Consider the following 20,825-nt stretch of genomic DNA (forward strand, 5'->3'; position numbering starts at 1 on the left):
TCCCCTTTTCTTTGTTACTCCCTCCTAGGTGTGTTTTTAACTTTAAACCTCTGAACTGTCTCTGCAAGGGCCACTTCCCATCCTTTGTGTCATTTCTCTGAGGACCTGTTCCTGCATCTTGACACAGTCTCCACTCACCATCTGGCCTCTTCCACTAAGTCTTCCCACTGAGTACCAAACACCATGAGTTCTGCTCATCCAAGGGTCTTAAATTCCTGCAAAATAACAACTATAGCATTTACACAGGAGACTCAATGCGGTACTCATAATTTGACAAATATAAAATGGCGTTAGGGGTCTTCATTAAAAAAAAAAGAAAAGATACTTGCCTGGTGTCCTATGTCTTAACTGCTGTGTCATAAGGACGTGGAGGCCTAGGAAGTCCTAAGTGATCTGACCCACCACATGAACCCCACCAGTGCTGGAGCTGGCTCCAAGTGTACAGTTCATGAAGAAGGAGACTGCTTAAGTGAATCAGAGGCATAAATTAGGTAGTTGGAGGAAGGTTTAAGGGACTTGAGAGAGCAGATTGTTTTCAAGCCCTTTAAATACTTTAAAAACATCAGTTCATCCACATGCCTAGGCTATTCTAATTGTAAATCTTTCATTAAAAACCAGTCTCCTGAGGCTGTCTCCAGGCAACCCCACACAAGCCCAGTTCTGATTACTATTTCTTCTTTAAAGTATTAAGACAGCCTTTCCATAAGCATATCCTATAATTTGTATTTAAATTAGTGTCTTACCTCCCCAACCCCCATTATTTGAATTACCAAATCAGGTTTGGTGTGCTTTGTAATAAGTTTTATTCAAATGTTCATCCCATGGTCTTACTTTTGCCTTACAGGTAAGCAGTCAGTTTATGATTGCTTTTAGAATTTGTTTCATTTGGTTGTTTGTTTTGATTTGTTTTGATTGGATCATCAGGGAAATGCCTCACAAATGCTGGTGTTATCTATAATCTGTAATTGAGTCACATTGTTATTCAACATATAATTAGGTCATTGGAACAGATCAAAAGTGTATAAAATGTGGCTTTAAAGTATTCTTCCCAGTCAAAAAGGAATTGAGTTGGTCAGAGATTGTCAAATAGGTTTTGAAGTGTTATGAGGCCAGATTTTTTTTGGATTATGCTTTTGTTTTTTCAGGTGTTTGTGGTTTTGTTTTTGTTGTTTGTTTTTTTTTTAATATAGGGCAGAGATTAATGGAATTTATTGCCTTTCTTCTTCTGTAAGAAGAATAGTAAGATGTAAGAATTAGTCGAGATGTTAAGATAAATTTAAAATCCAAGGAAAATCAGGAATGTATTTTAAGAGAGTCAGTTTCAGTGTCTCCTTTACATTTGTCAATGGGGTCAATTAAATTTATAAATACAGCGGGAAATATATTTTGGGAAAAATCAGGATTCCAATTAATTTCACTAAGAAAAGAGCTAAACTTGTAGCACAGTACAATACATGTCAGTAAATACTTATGGAATGAGTGAATGACCGAATGGAGACATCACTTGGTCCAGTAGTTTTCAAGCTGGAGGGACCTGGCTTCTGATCCTGACTGCCCCCTACCCTCTGAGAAACCTCGCACAGGTGATTTAGCCTTTCCGAGCCCCAAATCTTTCCTGTGTAGAATTTGCATGATGATGGTGTCTCACCGTATTGTGAAAATTAACTAAGATGAGGGGCTTGGCACAAAGTAGGCATTAAGTAAATATTATTGTAGTTTTAAACCACTGTGAAAATGTCCATATTTGGTAGGTCAAAATTCTGGAAAGTTAATATGACTCAGTCCACTCTTAATCCACACAGCACATGAAATGATTCTGGTTTGTTTGTTTTTGTTTCTTTCACAAAGAATTTAGCATACTGAAGGTTTGGGGAAAGTTTCTTAAGGGAAATAATGCTTGAGCGGAGACTTGGAGGTAGGGGTTGGCCATTTGAAAAGAGGCAGGAAGGGCGTTTCCGGTAATGGAGCTACTCTCTTAGTAAAAAAGGATAAACTAAGCTAAGTAGACTGTTTCACAAGTGTTGTCTGGATAGATTGAGTCTCACCAGATCTTACCAGCTCTATTGTGCTCTGTTGTCAACGGCAGAGTCTACTGGCCCAAGATCCTTATCATGAAAAATGTTTGAGCAAAACATTCGAATATATGCACATTTAGTAATAACTTATATAACTGTGCTCCTGTATAAATCCATACATTAACAATTAGGAAGGATAGGGGCGCCTGGGTGGCTTAATTGGTTAAGCATCCGACTCTTGGTTTTGGCCCACAGTTCGTGGGTTCGAGCCCCGCGTCAGGCTCTGTACTGTTGGTGTGGAGCCTGCTCTAGATTCTCTGTCTCCCTCTCTCTGCCCCTCCCCTGCTCATACTTTCTCTCTCTCTCTCTCTCAAAATAAATAAATAAACATTTTTTTTTATTAGAAAGAATAGATTTATTTTTTTAATTTAAAATTTTAAAAAGTCTATTATTTATTTTGAGAGAGAGAGAATGCAAGCAGGGGAGGGGCAGAGAGAGGGAGAGACAGAGAATCCCAAGCATGCTCTGTACCACCAGTGCAAAGTCCAACCCGGGGATCGAACTCACGAAGCGTAAGATCATGACCTGAGCCAAAATCAAGAATCAGATGCTTAACTGACTGAGGCACCCAGGCCCCAAAATAAAAAGAAATTCTAATATCTGTTTTCCTGAATCGTGGTGATCTTGCTGCATTTCCCACATGCCTCTAGCCTACTTTAGAGACCACTGACCTAGGAAAAACATAATGAACATGGACAGTTTTCCTAATGCTTCCCAACCAGGTTTTATGAGAGTTTAAGGTTTATATTTTTCAGTTTCCACAGGGTCTCGTAAGTTCCAATCTGAAAAGTTAACGTAATCATTGGCTGAAAGCTGATTGTATCCTAGGGATCCCTGTCAGGGTTATGCTTCCTAGGAACAGAAACAAAATCACACAGAAAGGTCATACCTGAACTTGACCTGAACTGTCCCACAGATATGCCCTGCTGATGATGAGCTTATGAATCAAAACTACAAAACACAGAAGAAAATAAATAGCTATGAGTGAGAGTCAACAGACACAAAACAACAGGATTAAACCCCAAGAATTTTAAGTAAAGGAAATTTAATGAAAACCAAAAATGAAGATGTGTTAAAATAATTGAAGGCATAGGAAAAGATCAAACATCAAAGAAAAATAGGCCAGGTAGATTTAGAAAAGAACCAGTAGAAATGAAAATATAGTTGTTACCATGAACTCAGTGGCTTGATTAAGAAGTGGTTTAGAGGGGCACCTGGGTTGCTCCATTGGATAAGCATCTGACTCTTGATTTTGGTGCAGGTCATGATCTCAGGGTCGTGGGATCAAGCCCCGAGTTGGGCTCCCAGCTGGGTGTGGAGCCTCTTGAGATTCTCTCTCCCCCTCTCTCTGCCCCTCCCCTGCTCATGCGTGCATGCTCTCTCATTCAAAATAAAATAAAGTAAAATAAAATAAAATAAAATAAAATAAAATAAGGAATTTAGAGACAGCCAGAGAAAGGATTTAATGCTGGATCTGAGGGGCACTATTGCTGTCACCATTTATAGTCACCATACCATTCAGATCATATCATGTGTACCCGGATACCCCACCTACCACTCACACAGGTAACACTGCTCACTGGCCCCAAAATCCACAGAAAAAGAGTACAGTCCTTGACATGACCCAGAAGCCTCTCCCCCCCCCCCCAGCCTCTCCAGCTCAGCTTCATTGTTTTCTCAGACACAGCCACACTGGCGTCTGTTTTTCTAATATGACCACGCTTCCCGCTTTGAGCATGCTATGCTGTGTGTCTGAAATATCCCGCTCCTTTGCCCTATCAGCTCATTCTCCCAGTTCCTGGATCACCTTCCCAGGGAAGCGTTCCTTTGCTCCATAGGTTAACAAGGATGCTTTGTTGCTAACACTTAAAACAGCTAGCCACTTCCTTCAAAGTACTTGTTTCCATTTGTAATCCTACACTTATTACTGGGATTGTTTGAACACCATTCATCTTCCCCACTAGACTGTATGCCCTGTTTGTTTGGCCAACCATTGTGTCAGTGGTTGTACCCAGTAGGTGTTTGATGAATATTCCAGAAGTACACAGCACATCAATTTTTATATTAAAATAGCTCTGAAGATGCTTGGTGTTTCAGTTTCTGTTGTTCCACGATGAGTTTGGTCTTTTTAGCTATAAAATGGAATTTCTTTAAGATCTTTCGTAAGCCAAATTACATTATTTCTTTTCACATATTTTTTTTTTCTTTACCATTTAAAATAGGTTCTTGTGGCATTCAGCATTCAAGGTCCTCAGATTTCTTCCAAGATAGTCTGTAAAGCCCTGTGAAACCATAGCACTTGTCTCTTTGAATTCTGTGAACAGTGCAGTTTTTCCAGACACAGAGTTAGGTGCATGTTGGGAATGGTGTCACACACAAAATGAAGGATACGTGGCAACACTGGGCTCTTCAGACACACATCTGATTTTTTTTTTTTTAGGTGGTCATCTGACTTTTTAAAAGTGTTCCTTTGAGGGGCGCCTGGGTGGCTCCGTCGGTTGAGCATCCAACTTCGGCTCAGGTCACAATCTCGCGGTTCGTGGGCTCGAGCCCCGCATCGGCCTAGGCTCTCTGCTGTCAGCTCAGAACCTGCTTGGGATCCCCTGTCCTCCTCTCTCTCTGCCCCTCCTCTGCTCGCTGTCTCTCAAAAAAATACATAAACATTAAACAATAGTAAGTATTTATTCCTTTGATAAGCTTACTATGACTCAATTTTGAAATTCTGAGCAGTTGCTGGGGTGCAGGTGAGCAGAAGCCTGAGGACTGCAGAGCCTCTGTGCACTGGTAGCTTCGGTCCCAGAGGACAGTGACACTGCAGCCGGCTTACTGCAGTGAGGAGGCATTGATTTTTCTCCCTCTCTGTTCTTAGCTGCACCTCTGAGGCAGGTCTGGTATGAAGCATCTTTCCTGGCAAAGAGAGGAAAACCTGTCATGAACTTTGTCACCCCAACGAACATTTCAAACCAAACCAGATGGAGGAGGATCAGGGCTTTAAAGACTCCTGAAAAGCTCCCAACTTAGTTCAGCATCCTGGCTGTTGTGACAAGAGAGGTTCCCTGCAGTTTGTAACAAACCTTGACCGACGATAGGGAAGAAATTTTTTTTTTTTTAACGTTTTGAGGAGAGAATAAAAGGATCAAATCAGTGAAAACAGTGCAGCTTTGTGCAGCGATCTCGGAAGGTTAGCAAAGTGGTCTTGTCCAAGTTTTCAACAAGATGTTCCGTTCCTGTTATAATTGGCTGCTGGGTAGGTTTGGACCTAACTAGAATGCCAGCGTTCGATTTCGCCGTGTCCTCGGTGGAGATGTGTCACCGTTTATGCTCGCCTTAGTGACAATTTTCTAAAATGGAAACTCGTGGGAAATCATTACAGTGTTTATATGTCTCCCTTGTCGGATGGCGTTATCCTGTGATATTTTACCAGTGTTTTCCACTGCATGATGGCATCTAGCAAAGGTTAAGGCAGAACAGGTCCCTCTGTAATTTTGTGACTGCATTTTACTTACTGAAGAAGAAAAGATAACTGACAATTAAGTATTTGGGATGTCACAGAAAGAACATGTGCAACTAATCAATGGTATCCTCTGGGAACATGATTTTATAAAGCTGATAAGGTAGAAAAATCGGGATTTTGTGATTTGTGTTACATGATGATAATTGCACCTTTTCAATAAAAAAGACATTTCTCCTGGAGTAAACATTGAGCTTGCGGGGGATGCTGGTAGCAATGCTGTTGTTTTTTTTGCCCTATTCAGGCAATTTTTTTGTAAATGTTTTTGTAGACTATGAGGTTTTTGGTTTGGGGGTTTTTTCGGTTTTGTTTTTTGTTTTGGGCACCCATTCTTTTAGAGTGAGGTTTCTGCAGGAAACCTGTTGTATGCAAAGTCACTTATTTATTATCCTGAAAGCGAGTAACACTGTGTAAAGAATAATAATTATTATTTTTTGCTTCTTACAAGTTGCACTCAATTTCCCAGTTTTTATGCGTATCCGAGTTGGATACAGCAACAGCCCTCCATTACCTACATAGGATAGCACACACTTGTTTCAGTTCTTGATTTTACCCCGTTGCCCATGTACCTCTTAATAATAACCTGGGTTTTAGTCTGCATGGCTCCTACGTGATGAATTACGTGCACATTTCTTCAGTGCATTCTTCTGTTAATCCTACAGCTTCTACAATCTGCATGTGTATCAAAGCGCAACTAAAAGACGTTCAGAGCCCAGGCTGTTTGGAAGCTCTTAACATAGCAGGCTCTTCCCCCACATGGGCCACTTTTGCTTGTTTTATTGCACAGGTTTCAATTAGATGTAGACAGGTAACTTCTCAGCTGGTTTGCACAGTGCTTTCTTCTCATTCCAGCAGCTTTGAACATCTCCACCTTCCTTTAAAAAAACAAAAACAGTTAATCGAAGGACCACACTCCTTGGCCCAGCGACACATCATTCTGTGCTTGGTACTTGCTATTGGGTGACCTCTTTTGGAAATGATTTTGAGCCTTTTCTTCATGTTCATTGCTCACCTCTAAGCCTTTCTAAATTTATTCTTATTTCTCATTTTGGGGGTGCTAGATAATATTGCATTAAGGGGAGCAAGAGGATTGATTGCTTAGCTCATTTTATAAAAGTTCTGGAAGCAACTCTTTTTGCTGACCTACCACTCGAGACAACAGCACTTGTATACAAGCACCTACTCTTTGTCTTACATCTGTGGTGTGAATTCTGCCCCTTGGGGTATTTGATTCATTACTTATACCTGTAAAATGGAATTTAATGGGATTTATTTCCAAGTTCTTCTCTAACTTGCCATATTCATTTTTGAATTGTGTTGTCCTGCTGCATAAATGAGTTGTCCAGCCATCTGTCCAAACTCGGATCCAGTGTCAGACCTCTACCATCACAGTGATCAGTTAATCGATTAAATAGCACTGGGTCTGGGGCCATCACTGCACAGCAGTTCAAAATGCTCCTCTTGTAACACATGTAGGGGACTCATGTCTCCTCGGTTGTACTCTGACCCAGCAGTGATGGGCGTTTAAACAATATTTTCCTCCACGTTTTGCTAACCTTGTGAACCCTCAACACTACAGATTGCTAAATTCTCGAATTTCGTATGAAAGACACAGAAGCCATGAGTATGAACTCCTTTTTAATTTTTTTTTTTTTTTTTTTTAAATTTTTTTTTCAACGTTTTTTATTTATTTTTGGGACAGAGAGAGACAGAGCATGAACGGGGGAGGGGCAGAGAGAGAGGGAGACACAGAATCGGAAACAGGCTCCAGGCTCTGAGCCATCAGCCCAGAGCCCGACGCGGGGCTCGAACTCACGGACCGTGAGATCATGACCTGGCTGAAGTCGGACGCTTAACCGACTGCGCCACCCAGGCGCCCCTTAATTTTTTTTTTTTAATTTTTAACGTTTATTTACTTTTGAGAGACAGAGACAGACAGAGCATGAGCAGGGGAAGAAGCAGAGAGAGAGGGAGACACAGAATCCGAAGCAGGCTCCAGGCTCTGAGGTGTCAGCACAGAGCCCGACGCGGGGCTCGAACCCACGAACCGTGAGATCATGACCTGAGCTGAAGTCAGATGCGTAACCGACTGAGCCACCCAGGCACCCCTGAACTCCTTTCTAAATTCAATGCACTAGTAGATTTTGAACCACCAGAAAGAATCCTTCCGAAAGTTAGCCCCACTGCCAGATAAATATTTTCAACCACAGCCCAGAGCCGAAAGCACTAATGAATTCTAATAGCAAGGCAGCACACAGCCCAGTGGGGGTTGCAATTGACAAAGAGGCAGAAAACTAGAACAAGAGGGCCAGCGTGTCCTTTGGGGAGCTGGCCAACAGTGAGTGCTGCAGGCTCCCAGCCAAATGAAGAGTATGCCCAGCAGCGTTACTGTCATACGGGAACTGAAAGCGGGTGTCCTTGGCTGGACTGTCAGGGGCCTGTGACCCCCTGCCACTGTCAGCACAGTTATATATGTATGCATATTTTGCAGCAAACGAGATTCTCAGGTTTGATCCAATTTTGAAAGGGATCCATGAATCATGGAGGGTTAAGAAGCCCCGGCTTGTGCTCGCTTCGGCAGCACATATACTAAAATTGGAAAGAAGCCCCGGCTCACTAGATGGACAGTGATCCAAACTTCTAAAACCAATAAAAGAGGTTGTTGGGAATTGATATAACAAGACATTCTGAGGAAACAATGAACCTTTGTCGAAGACTCATGGTGTGCCAAAGACTCTTGGGGACATCACATCATCTTATCCTCACACTAATCCTGTGAGGTAGCCACAGGATTTTATAAAGCTGATAAGGTAGAAAAATAAGGGGTGTTGGAACCCAGTTCTTGTCCTAAAGCTCCATACGTCCTACCACACCATCCTGCCTCTCTAAGAAATGGAAATGATGAAACATTGAAAATTAATAAAAAATCATACTAAGCAAGCTATAGCAATGGGGAAACTTAATTTGATATCTAAAATGTAACTTCTATATAGTTATTTTATATTTATTTATATTTATAGAGAATATTTTTTTATTTATTATAGGTTTATATGTATTTATTTACCTATTGAATAAAATTGGGTATTTAGACCTGACGGAGGTCCCAAGAAGGTGGAACGCTCCAGGGTGCAGTTTTAAGGAGTGATCTTCTTCAGTGAAAGCTTCTCATAGAAAAAGTTGTAAATGAACAGTCATGAGGCCCCACATCACTGCTGGGGTTCTCAGAGAGTGAGATCGTGTGTTTATGAACTGGACAATCTAGTTGAAACTCATGTAATTTCTCTTGTGCATCTTCGCGCTAATTAATGACAGTCATTTCACTTGCACTTATTATATTACATTAGGTAAACTACCATTTTACACTCTATGTCTGTTTGGATTGAAGTATTAATCATTTTCTTACAAGCCTTAGCAGAGTTTAGGAGGTATTGCCCCCATATAACTGAATGCTTAACTGACCCACCCTCTTCCCCCAATGCTACTTTCTTTACAACTGTAAATCCTGAAATCCACATTGGTGACTTTTATGAAAAATATTATTTGAGAATTTTCAGCAAACAGTTAACAAAAATGCTCACAAATTTCTGGAGTTTTCGATGTTCCTTTTTTTGCAAGTATATCTTACCTAAAAAAAAAAATGTGATCATCTCTTTGTAGTTACTCTGTTTGGGGAGGCTGAGCAGGATTAATTCCTGTCCTGGTGTTGCAGTGTAAACAGCTTTTTGCCTGTCTTTTGTCATTAATGATCATGCTGTAGATGTAGCCAGTGCATTGTAAGCCAATCTGTCAAGGCAAATAAACAATTCACCTTGTTAAAATTCCCTAAATCTTGCATTAATAAAACCAAACTAACCCCCTGAACACTCAAGAGATGTCTTCCTCCATACTGCGGTGATGGATGGCATGTCTAAAGATCCTGGAAATTAAGTAGTTCAGGTCATTAAAAGTGTCCCACACTTGTTATTGATTTAATTTATTTTAAAAGGTGGGGGTGGAGATAAGAGTGTTACCCGCCCCCCCCCATTTTTTTTTTTAATCTGAAAGCTACCACTTGTACACATAATTAAAACTATTGCCTGGGTTACCAGCTCTGTATTTGTTACAACATTAAGCTTTATTATTCAGATAGGTATTGTATCATCCTGTTAAACAGATATCTAGAAACGAGGAAATGATCACTGCAACTTGACAGCAAACATTCCTGGGAGCTTCATATATATGATGATTTTTACAGCCTTTGAGTTCCAGGCACTGAAATAATGACCTTAGAGGCACTCCCAAAATTTCCTCGAGTAGATAAAAATTTAGGTGAAGGTCAGTGGAAATAGTAATGAAAGCATGCCCCTGGAAAAGGGATTTTTTTTTTTCTATTTTGTGTATTGCTTTGTTTTCCTGCTTCTTTACTTACTGTCCTTAAGCCTCAGTGGGTATAGCCGGCTATGTAAGGAATAGGAAGAGACCAAGGCAGAGCTGGATTTCCAGATGAGTCTTCTCCAGCAACTGAACAGCAGGAAGGTTGAGCCACTAGCATAGTGCAGGGGTCAGCCTATATTGTTCATTCCATTTCTGTGTCCTGAACTGGGCAACTATCTGCAAACTGTGCTAGAAATACAACCACTCGGTGCGTAAATTATGACTAAAAGCAACAGATTATGTTGAGCTAGGTATTTTAAATATACATCATTTGGCCTTTTTGTCATTGGAGCCTTATGCATCACGCTGCACAGCTGTACCTGATCAGCCGTGTGAGTGATACTTGACCATCACTTCTCACTGTCCTGTAAACCACACATGCTTATTGGGGTGTGGGGAGGAGAACCGTGATACAATATGAAAAAGACCCTTGAAGAGAGTTCTGTTACTTTCAGAGATTATTGTACAGTCTTTGATGCTTTCTCCATGGTCTTTGAAAACAAAAACAAAACAAAGGTGCGGGAGGGGCAGATGTGCAGTCGGTTCACACACCATGGTTCTCTTTGTAAAAAATAGGTACCCATGAAAATGCACTCTCTAGTTCTCCATTAGATTTCTCCTTGCACTTGCATAATTCGGATAGCCGAGAACTGACATGGTTCTGCCATTATGCCACGTCTTTAGCAGTGTTCCCTAAATGGAAGAACAGTATAGATTTTTTTTTTTTTAGTATATATGCTGATTTACACTTAGTGGTAAAGTTGTTACTGACCCTTTAAGTGGAGCTGTCCACAGAGCAATTAATGTCACTTAATCCTAATGCCCAAAGAGGTGAGAGCTGAGGGATCTTGTCTCACTCTTCCAGTTAGCAAAGCCATATGAAAAATTTCCTAAACAATAGCAATCTCTTATAGACACACACACAGCCCAGACCACCTTATCACTCAGTAAGGAAAATTTGATGTACATATCTTAGCAGTATTAGTGACGTACCCAGGTTTTTAAAATACTCTGATTGGAACCTCCACGAAGGCAAGAACTACATCTGCCTGGTCGCCCACTGACTTGCGCCCTTGTCAGCACCTGACATGCAGTAGATGTTCCGTAAATGCCGACTGGGTGAGAGAATAGATGAAATGGACTATTTGCTGGCACTGAACAGCATGCATGTCTCCTGAATTCTTAGTGGGTAAGATGGGGACCACTCCCCATACAGAGTGTGAAGAATGATACTGCTAAGAACGTAGATGGGTGCTCATGATGTTTGGAAGTAGTTCGTTGGATAGATCGCCTAGCAAATTTTACTCTCTCCGTTCTGTTTTCTACTTTTGCAGGCTGTCATTTTAGAAAATGAAGAGCTCCCCAAGCTGTTCCTTGATTTCCTAAATGTGCGACACTTGCCCTCTCTACCAAAGGCAGAGAGTTGTGGGTAAGGATTGTTGTTCACCCATTGGACATGTATTTGAAACTACTCTGCAGTCACTTGTTGGCCTAACCAATAACCCCATTGGTACTGGAAAGGGCCAGCCTGGCCACACCCCTTCTCTCTGCTGGGACAGCGCTCACGCGCCCCCTGCCTGTAGTCAAAGGAATTCCTCATCAGCCCTCATCACTATATTGTGGCCAAATGACCAAGGCTTAGTAACTCAGCTTTAGACTTAAGGAATTGACTTTTTAAGTTCTGCTGCTTCATGGAGTGATGTTACAAGACGGGTGTTATGAACCTAGATAGCCTGTTGAGAGACTCATATATTTATTTGTGGATACTTCAGCTAGGTCTATATCCCCATACACATACAGTCACATAATCATAAAGCTGAGAAGGACCTTAAGATGATTTTACCCAAGTGCCTTATTGTAGAGACACAGAATTAAGAATCTTTCCCACAATCTCTCACCTCGTAGTTGGTAGAGCCCAGGCCTTCCTGTGTGAACTCTCTCTGCTGCCCTGCTGCCTCTCTCGCAGAACCTTTTCCTGAGGGGATGCAGACCCCCGTCTTTGTCTTCCAAGGAACCAAACATTGGATACCCTCAGCACTTGGGAAGGTGTTCTTCTGCAGAATTAACTCTGAGACAAGCTCCTCACCCAACTCCGGGCCCCTGACGTGCGTGAAGCTTGTTGCCGAAAGCAGTTAGCAGCACCCCTGCCCAATTAAATCCATTATGGAGAAACACATCATCACAAAGTCTCTGGGAGCCCAAGCAGAGGAAAGGGTTGTATTCATTCGAACTACAAGATTCCAGCTGACCACACCCAAAGTCGTGTTACACCCCAGCCGTCCGCGGGACGAGACGCTGCAGACACTAGACCCCTCACTGGCAGTGTTTGCTCAGGGCCACCTTCCACTCACCCCAGAGCGAGAATTACACACACACTGCTCACCAAATAACAGGCATTGTCAGTGTGCCCTGTTCTGACTTGCGTGTACTTGCTATGAGGTGGGGGTTTATAGAGGGATGTTTTTAAGAAGAAATGTGGGAAATGACAGAGTGAAATCGTTTCTCCCTTGTACAAGTCTGAAAGTAAAACCATCAGGTTTTTAAGTGATCGTCAGGAAGATTGACATTCGAGAATATCGTGCTCACAAGATTCCTTAGAAGGAGGCGTCAGTCATGCTGTGACTCTGGAAAAACCCCTTTCTTTTCAAAATGTTTCCCATTTCGGAGCTCTAGGATTGCTGGCTGGTTTTTTTTCCTTGGTTGGCGTAAACAGTCACCCAACTTACATGGTCTTTTTTCTCTCCTCTTTTAAAAAAATTTTTAGATCGTTTGATGAGACAGAATCTGAAGAATCAAGGTAAGAACTAATACTGGCCAGTCAAGACTTACATAAAACCAGGAATAGGACTGTGGTTTTGTGAAATGTTTAGTTAACCCTGGTGTAAGGGTATCAAGTCATGATCTTCTTGAAAACGTTTGTTAGCAAATTGATTTTCAGATTATAAATATTTGATAGAAAGTTAGAGAAGTAAACAGTTATATCCAGGAGGGAAGCCATAGGAGCCCTGCTTTGTTTTGTGCAAGTAATAAGAATACTCTTTTATCAATAATTGTGCTACGAGATTAAAAAAGACGACAGCGACGTTTTTTCAGCAGTGATTTATCGTATAGATTGTAGATCTGCTTCAGATTCCACAAAGAAATGTTTAGAAGGTGAGCGCCCGGCTTGTTTATTCCCTGTAACTCAGCTTGCTATCCTTCACCCACGCGGTTAGATACATAAACCTTGAGATGTCCCCACACAGCAGTTTGATCCCCTCAAAGCTAGTTTGTAGTGTTTTCTGTTTACCGTCGTCCCCTGATGCTGACATGCCTGTTCTTGACCTTTCCAGCAAACTGTCCCACCAGCCGGTGCTACTGTTCCTCAGGGATCCATACGTCTTGCCTGCAGCCAGCGGTAATCAAACCTGTCATCTGCTAACAGCTCTTTACTGATCTGACCCTGCACCACATAAACCACGTTTTTAATACAGGTCTAACAGAGTGACATTGGTCCAGGGCTTAATAATCTGCCAATAAAACAGTGCTCTTGGTGTAAGAGACATTCAGAATTTTAATTGGGGCAGGGCTTTCGGCAAGAAATGTAATTTTTCTTTCTACTTTACCAGGCGATTTTGAATTAGAGTAATAAGGAGGAAAGGTATTTATCGTCTTTTCATTTTTTTTTTTTCTTGATGATGTTATTTGGGTCTCTGCATGTTTTTATCCAGATGCTGAGGTTTGATTCCAAGGCTCTGGTTCTTTTTTATTTAAATGCTTTTTCCCAAAAGCTGTCTGCATATATCACATGTGTATCTCTACTTCCATTTCATTTATGGCATCTTAGGTGATGGGATGTATATTTTTAGAAGATATATACTTAAATATAATGAATTCATTTAAGCATAAATATAATCAATATTTTAGATGGGTCCTTTCTTTGTGCCAAGAAATTTAAATTATTCAGAGTCCCTCTCAAAATGTTCCCTTGCCCAGCTCTTTGTGAGTACATTCTCAGACATTATCTCATTGCATTTTTTTTAACAGCCTTATGAACTAGGCAGGGCAGGTATCATCACTGGTTAATGAGAGAATCGGGGCTCAAGGAGGTCCCTGACTTGCCCAGTCTCCATAGTTGATGGGCAGACCCCTGGTGCCTGATTTCTTCTTGTGTGCTCTGTGCACAGAGTGAATTTTCAGCCTTTGTTTCTGAGAGTAACTAAATAGCATGGCAGCTAAACAGCCCGTAGATAAATTATCTGTTGAAACCATTCCTACATTCTGACAATAAAACCTTATCACCAGCAAGAGAGAAGGGACCGTTCTGTAGCCGCAGTCCATGCACTGAGATCCCTGATTTAGCTGTCAGTTCAAAGAAGGCTGGCAGGACACAGCCCGGCTCTGGCGAGGGTCCATTCTTAACACCCTGATCAGAGGGAGCTTCCTTTGCTATATAAGAGTATAGTCTCATAGTATTTTTCCTATAAAATCCTTTTCAGTGAGGAATACTTAATCACTTTTCTCTAGCATTTGCTTCTGTGTTTAAAAAATACACATTAGGGGCCCCTGGGTGACTCAGTCAGTTAAGCGTCCGACTTTGGTTCAGGTCATGATCTCACGGTTTGTGGGTTCGAGCCCCGCATCGGGTTCTGTGCTGACAGCTCGGAGCCTGGAGCCTGCTTCAGATCTGTGTCTCCCTCTCTCTCTGCCTTTTCCTGCTCATGCTCATGCTCATGCTCTGTCTCTCTCTCTCTCTCAAAAATAAATACTGAAATTTTTTGAATAAAAAAACCCCCACTGTTCCATTCACTTCGATTAGCGTCCTGCCCGTTTGCTTCCTTTATAGTAGTGATGGCATACTTTGTTCCCTTCTTTTTCTCTTTCGTGTTTACCTGCTAATCTCCAGCATCTAGCAAATGCTCACCACTCGCTGGACAGTAAATACAGCACCTTGACCTGTGCTGTTCCCTCTGCTGGGAATGCCCTTCACAAGGTGTGCACCCTGGCACCTGTGAGGACAGCTGGCTGCTGCACCCTCGTTCACACGGCACCTGCTCACAGAGGTCTTTCCTCACCTTCCCATCCTGTTGCCCTCAAGCCCCGTGCCCTGTTTCATTTTCCCCCTTTGCCTTTAAGCCACTGCTGGACCTGTCCAGGTGGTGCAGAATTTCTCTGAGTAATTCATGATATTGTCCTTTTTGCCGAGCTTATTTACTTAAATCCATATGAAATATGCTGATGATGTAAATCACTAACCTTCAAATAGACTTTTATATTTTGGGCGGTAAAGGATAAATGCCTATATGCTAACAATGCATGTTCATATATGCTGTTTGGGCATCTAATTAAAAATTGATCATTATGGGGCGCCTACGTGGCTCAGTCTGTTAAGCATCTGACTTTGGCTCAGGTCATGATCTCACGGTCCATGAGTTCGAGCCCTGCATCAGGCTCTGTGCTGACAGCTCAGAGCCTGGAGCCTGCTTCAGATTCTGGGTCTTCCTCTCTTTGTTTCTTCCCCACTTGTATTCTGTCTCTCTGTCTCTTTCAAAAATAAAGAATTTTTTAAAAATTTTTTAAGAAGATTGATCAATATTTCCGTTTATGGCTCTTGGTTTCAGTATACCTCTATGAGGGAGAAAAACTTTTAGAACTAAAATGCACTTAGCAAAATCATGGTTTCTGATTGAGATCAACATATATAGGCTTAAGTTCTGTTGCAGATTATGAAAGATATGTTTTATGGAAAATTATGTTAACTTCGTGTTGGATAAGAGCAAACAATAAGACATCAAGTGTCATCGCCCAAAGGTGATTGAATGAATGCTCCTGTACTGGAGACATTTTTTTTTTTTAAGTTAGTTTATTTATTTTGAGAGAAAGAGAGCACAAGCAGGGGAGGAACAGAAAGAGAGAGCGAGAATCCCAAGCAGGCTGTACTCTGTCAGCACAGAGCCAGATGCAGGGCTAGATCTCACAAACCATGAGATCATGGCCTGAGTCAAGATCAAGAGCCGAATGCTTAACCGACTGAGCCACCCAGGCACCCCTTGGAGATATTCTTAAAACCTATTTTGTCTGCGTATTCATTTGCTTGCCTCCCTGACTAGCGTAGAAGTTCTGTGGCATGGGCAGGGACTGCTATTTACTTAGATCCCCGGTAATTAGACAGCGCTTGGTACTGATGGTAGCTGGTACTTCACCGTGTGCCCAGGTCGGGTTCAAGTGCTTTGTTTCTCCCACCAGTTTCTACAACAGCCTATCAGGTAGGTACTATTATGAAGTCCCTCGCTCGTCATGTGGAACTCGTCACCTCTTTGACCGTGTTCCTGTCTACTCTCAATGGCAGCCAGGGTCATCTTTGCAAAACACAATTCATTTCCTTCTCCCTCTGCTTAAATTCCTTCAGGAGCTTCCCATTGCTTTTCAGATGAAACCAGTTCCTGTGCTTGAGTTGGCCTTCCTGCCCCCAGGCCTCTCCCTCATTCCCTTTTCTTCTTTTTTGTTTCTTTTTTAAGGATTATTTATTTTTGAGAGAGAGAGGGAAAGAGAGAGACGGCGTGAGGGAGGGAGGGGGACAGAGGATCCGAAGCAGGCTCTGTGTTGACAGCAGTGAGCAGCACAATGTGAGACTCGAACCCACAAACCATGAGATCATGACCTGAGCGGAAATCAGGAGTCAGAGCTTAACCTGCTTAACCGACTGAGCCACCCAGGCATCCCTCATTCCCTTTTCCACCCTGGCCCCCATTTCAGTCTTTGATCCTTCCTGGGTCCCTCCTGCCACAGACGTGCCACATGGCTAGCTCCTCTGCCTAGTCCACTCCTCCGAGAACATTTCTGCCCTGCCTTGCGAGTGCTTTTACAGGGTAGGAACTCTCTGAGGTTGGATTACTACGTGAACAGTGTTTGTCGTAAAGTTTTTGTCTTAAAGTATTGGACCAGCTAATTTCCTCACAAAATAACTATATTATTTAAAGTGGGTGGCTTAGCATAGATCCTGGGTATAATCATGTGCAGCTTGAAGTTTAGAAATTGAACCTCTGAGCCGTGTGATGGATAGGTCCCCCTGTGCAGCTTACCATTCGTATTCTCCCTGCTCCGATCACTGGCTCCTGGCTCCACATCCATACACCTCTGGGTTTCCTTTGTATCTCCTCTAAAAACGTGGCTGGTTTTTCAAGTTTGACAAGATGGTTTTTGTCGGAAATGTGCCCTTTTAAGCTTCGAAGACGGCCCCCCAATGTTACTGCTCCTTGGAAGCTCACGTAACAGCACGATCATCCTCGAGACAACTTGGACTAAACGCTCCTGTAAACCACAATGGAAAAACTGCAGCCGAGTATTCCCTGTAGAAATCTTGGAATTCCTTCAAGTATATTGAGATTTTGTTAGAAATTGAATTGCCAGTGTAATCCATCTTCCTTGTGAGAAAACATTCAGATAAAGAGCTGGGGCCTAGCAGCATTAACCATTAGAACATCCCTTAAATCAATAAGCTACAAATCTGGCCGTGCATTCCTGCAGCGCCTGGCCCTGCACTAAAGTGGCTTTAGGCCAAGGCACCGTGACAGATAACGCATCCTAAACAAGGTGGTGCGGATCCCTAAGTTACCGTGGGCCTCACCTCGTTAAATTCTACCAAACGCAATTGTATTTCGTATTTCACTGATGTGCTTAAGAAAAGCTGTGTTCCTTTTGTTTTTCAGATTTTCCAAATGTGGTTATTGAAGGAGTTCTCCACGGGATATTTTACCCTCATCTGCAGCCCAGGTAGAAATCCTACATGGCTGGAAGGAGCTGAAGCAGGTCTCACGGAAATCGATACCTACCAAATTAACCTAAACTCTATGACATAACAGCTCTAGCTAGTGGTAAAATTCACAGTCCCAGCTTAATTCAGGGCAGGGACATTTCCATTAGAATGGTGCTTTTAAAAATAGAAACTGAACCCCGGGCGGTGCTGAGGTTAAGGCCGAGCATTTGAGAAGGAGAAGGTAGCTGCCAATTTCGAACCTGGTGAGAAGGTTGTAGAATGTCCCTGTGAGCACCGAGCATAACAAAACGAAGGTACTCTCTGCTTTCGTTGCACCACTTGCTAACTGAACACCTTATCCTGAAACATACAGAGACTCATCTACTTTGGTAACTTTTTGTCGTTGTTGTTCAGATGTCGTGACACACTAATCTTTTTATCATGAGATTTTCTCAGTCAGCGATACGTGTATTCTGAAGTGCCCGCACCGGGAGAGTATCACAGAAACATGCTGTGCTAAATGTGAGGATGGAACTAAACTGGAAATTATATTTCGCTGTCAATGTTAGGGCATTTTTAAAAAACCACGTCATTTCTATTTACATTGCAGTAGGGTTGCATCTTACCTAGGAATTAGCTTCTGGGGTCAGTACCTAAAATAAGATGGAACATCGAGATCATCCTCGACTGCCCTTCAGAAAGGCGCCATCAATAAACTCTGTACACCCAACACATCCAGGTTTTCTGCCAATGTTGGAAGAAATGACCGTTTCTTCTGTTGAAGACCAATGGGAGTTGGTGTTTGTTTGGGACTCTTTTGTATAAAACCACATACCTTTCCACACTAGAATCGTACTTAGCCCTGCAAGATGCTTGCTTTCCGAGAGACAGATGTGAACTGACTTGCCTGAGGAGACACCAGAGTGACAAGCCTCATTTTGATTTCCTCACGGTTCTTCAGCACTCATCGAGGTTTACTCGTTCATTAAATGAGTAGAATTGCCACCGGATTAATTGTTATTTTCCTTATCGTTTTCTTGTTACCTCCTCTATGGAGTTTATGTACGTTAAATGTGTGTATCATCTAACGCCACTCTACATCTCACACAAGTTTGTATTTTGAGGAGTACGAGGATAAAAACATATATGCAAACAATGTATGTGCTCTATTCAGGCATTTCATTGAAAACTCATAGCTAGCCTATTTATGGTTATTAATTTTACTAAGCTGCTTTGTGGGAGAAAAATATTTGGGTTCAAGACCAATAACTGAATCATGGTTTTTGGTTAGGATATATATATGTGTGTGTGTGTGTGTGTGTATACATATATATATATATATATATATATATATATATATATATGTTTCAAGCCTGCCGCAGACTTTTAGAGATACATTTATGATAGCTATGTGACTTCATGCTGGAAACACGCAAGTACTAAATAATCAAGTGTCATGAACCGAAAATAACTGAATGCTCAAGTGTTGGGAGATATTTTTTAAATGTTTCATTGTTAGCTATTTTGAGTTAAATAAAAACAGAGATGAAGAAATATTTCAATTTGTCTTCTCCTAGGATTTTATTGGAAACACCAGTTGTGTCTTATCTCTTTATACACACACACACACACACACACACACACACACAACTTCTCACATACATACTCACATTTATCTCTAATTGAAGTGTTAAATTACCACATCTATTAAGCCAGTAGGTACCCATTAAATAGTTGATGATTTACCAAGATAGTAAGAATTTTTTTTTAATATATAAACCAAGCCCTGTTGGTGGCACACACCTCAGGAAACGTTTTTTGAGGATTTTTATTTAGTGATGACTTTCATTTTTTATTTAATTTTTAATGTGTAATTTTGCGTTTCATTTCAATTCTGTTATAGGAAATAGAAACCACGGTAGGTATTTTAAGCAGGATGGAATAGTGAGAAATTGGATGCTCATAGAATCTTTTGGAAGGATGAGGAGAGTGAACTTCTAGTGGATAATCCAGGAATGACTTCCAGAATCCTCCAGCAACATCTAATACCCACCTGCCAGGGGAGCTACAACCTCTGCCTTAAGCAGGAATTCAGGGAGCCAGGAGGCTGCTCCTGGAGCTATTGAGGTCAAAACAAAACAAAAAAAACTACGCTGTAGCTGTGATCCGGGTATCAGCAAGCAAGATCAGGAGGTAATTGTTACCACTATAACTGCCTCATAGCAGGAATCTGGGGACTGGGCCCTGGAACAGAGTGTCCACCTTTGCCACCTGCACTAACATCCCCTCTCAACACCCTTGACTTTGCTTGCCCACAGCTACAGCCGGAAGATCGTGTTCACCCACCTCCATTTTCCATCTCATGAAAGCATATCCAATTGGCAGAACTTTATGATCAATCCCCAGCCTCAAGGGAGTCTGGGAGGGCTTGGAACTGCCTGGTCCCTGCACTGCAGGAATGGACATTGGAAAGAGGCTGGAATATATTTCCATGGTTGAAAATTTAATAACATAAAAAAGGATATATAAAAAAAAAGAAAAATCTCCCACCCCGTCTCCTACATCCCGTCCCCGCCCCCCAAACAACCACTGTGCTTAGTTTATATGTGTACCTACAGAGATTTCAGCCACATACATGCAAAATCATGTTTAGTATACGTATTCCATTTCTCCCTTTTTTACAAAACAAGGATTTTCCAAGACATGGATTCATAGACAATAGAGCAGTAAAAGAGTAAAGGGAAGAAAAAATAAAAGGAAGGGTAACCACACTGTCCCTTAAAGCAGGAGTCCAGGACAGCTGTCATCTTCTGTGCTCCTAGTTCATGAATCTCTGTCTGGGCTGGGTCTCTGACGGTCTCCCGGTGCTTCCTGCGCAGCCTCTCGGGCCTCACCTCCATCATCTGGCCATTTCCTGACCAGCACCCCTTCTGTCCTCTTTGACCCGCCCCACTTTTTCAAACAGCTCTCTATCTCTGCCACCCTGAATACACCAGCCGTCCCTACCTGGTAAATCCTCAGTCAGTTTGCTTTGCAAAGTGTAGAAATGTAATCCACTCGGTTTACAAAAATAAAAATGTCAGTAGAAAAC

The 20,825-nt window shown here is 41.9% G+C and overlaps 1 protein-coding gene across 1 annotated transcript in view; it reads left to right on the top strand.

The window, feature by feature from the left end:
• The window catches only part of SNX24 (sorting nexin 24), a 159,325-nt gene extending 140,035 nt beyond the window's left edge, over positions 1–19,290 (top strand). The window contains exons 4-7 of the mRNA XM_043586286.1: positions 11,334–11,428; positions 12,764–12,796; positions 13,332–13,396; positions 17,688–19,290. Of these exons, the coding sequence (XP_043442221.1) occupies positions 11,334–11,428; positions 12,764–12,796; positions 13,332–13,396; positions 17,688–17,755 (261 nt within the window). The 3' untranslated portion in view covers positions 17,756–19,290. The remainder of the gene's footprint in view (positions 1–11,333; positions 11,429–12,763; positions 12,797–13,331; positions 13,397–17,687) is intronic.
• Positions 19,291–20,825: the final 1,535 nt, after the last annotated feature.

Source organism: Prionailurus bengalensis, chromosome A1, assembly GCF_016509475.1.
Source record: "Prionailurus bengalensis isolate Pbe53 chromosome A1, Fcat_Pben_1.1_paternal_pri, whole genome shotgun sequence".
Lineage (NCBI taxonomy): Eukaryota > Metazoa > Chordata > Mammalia > Carnivora > Felidae > Prionailurus > Prionailurus bengalensis.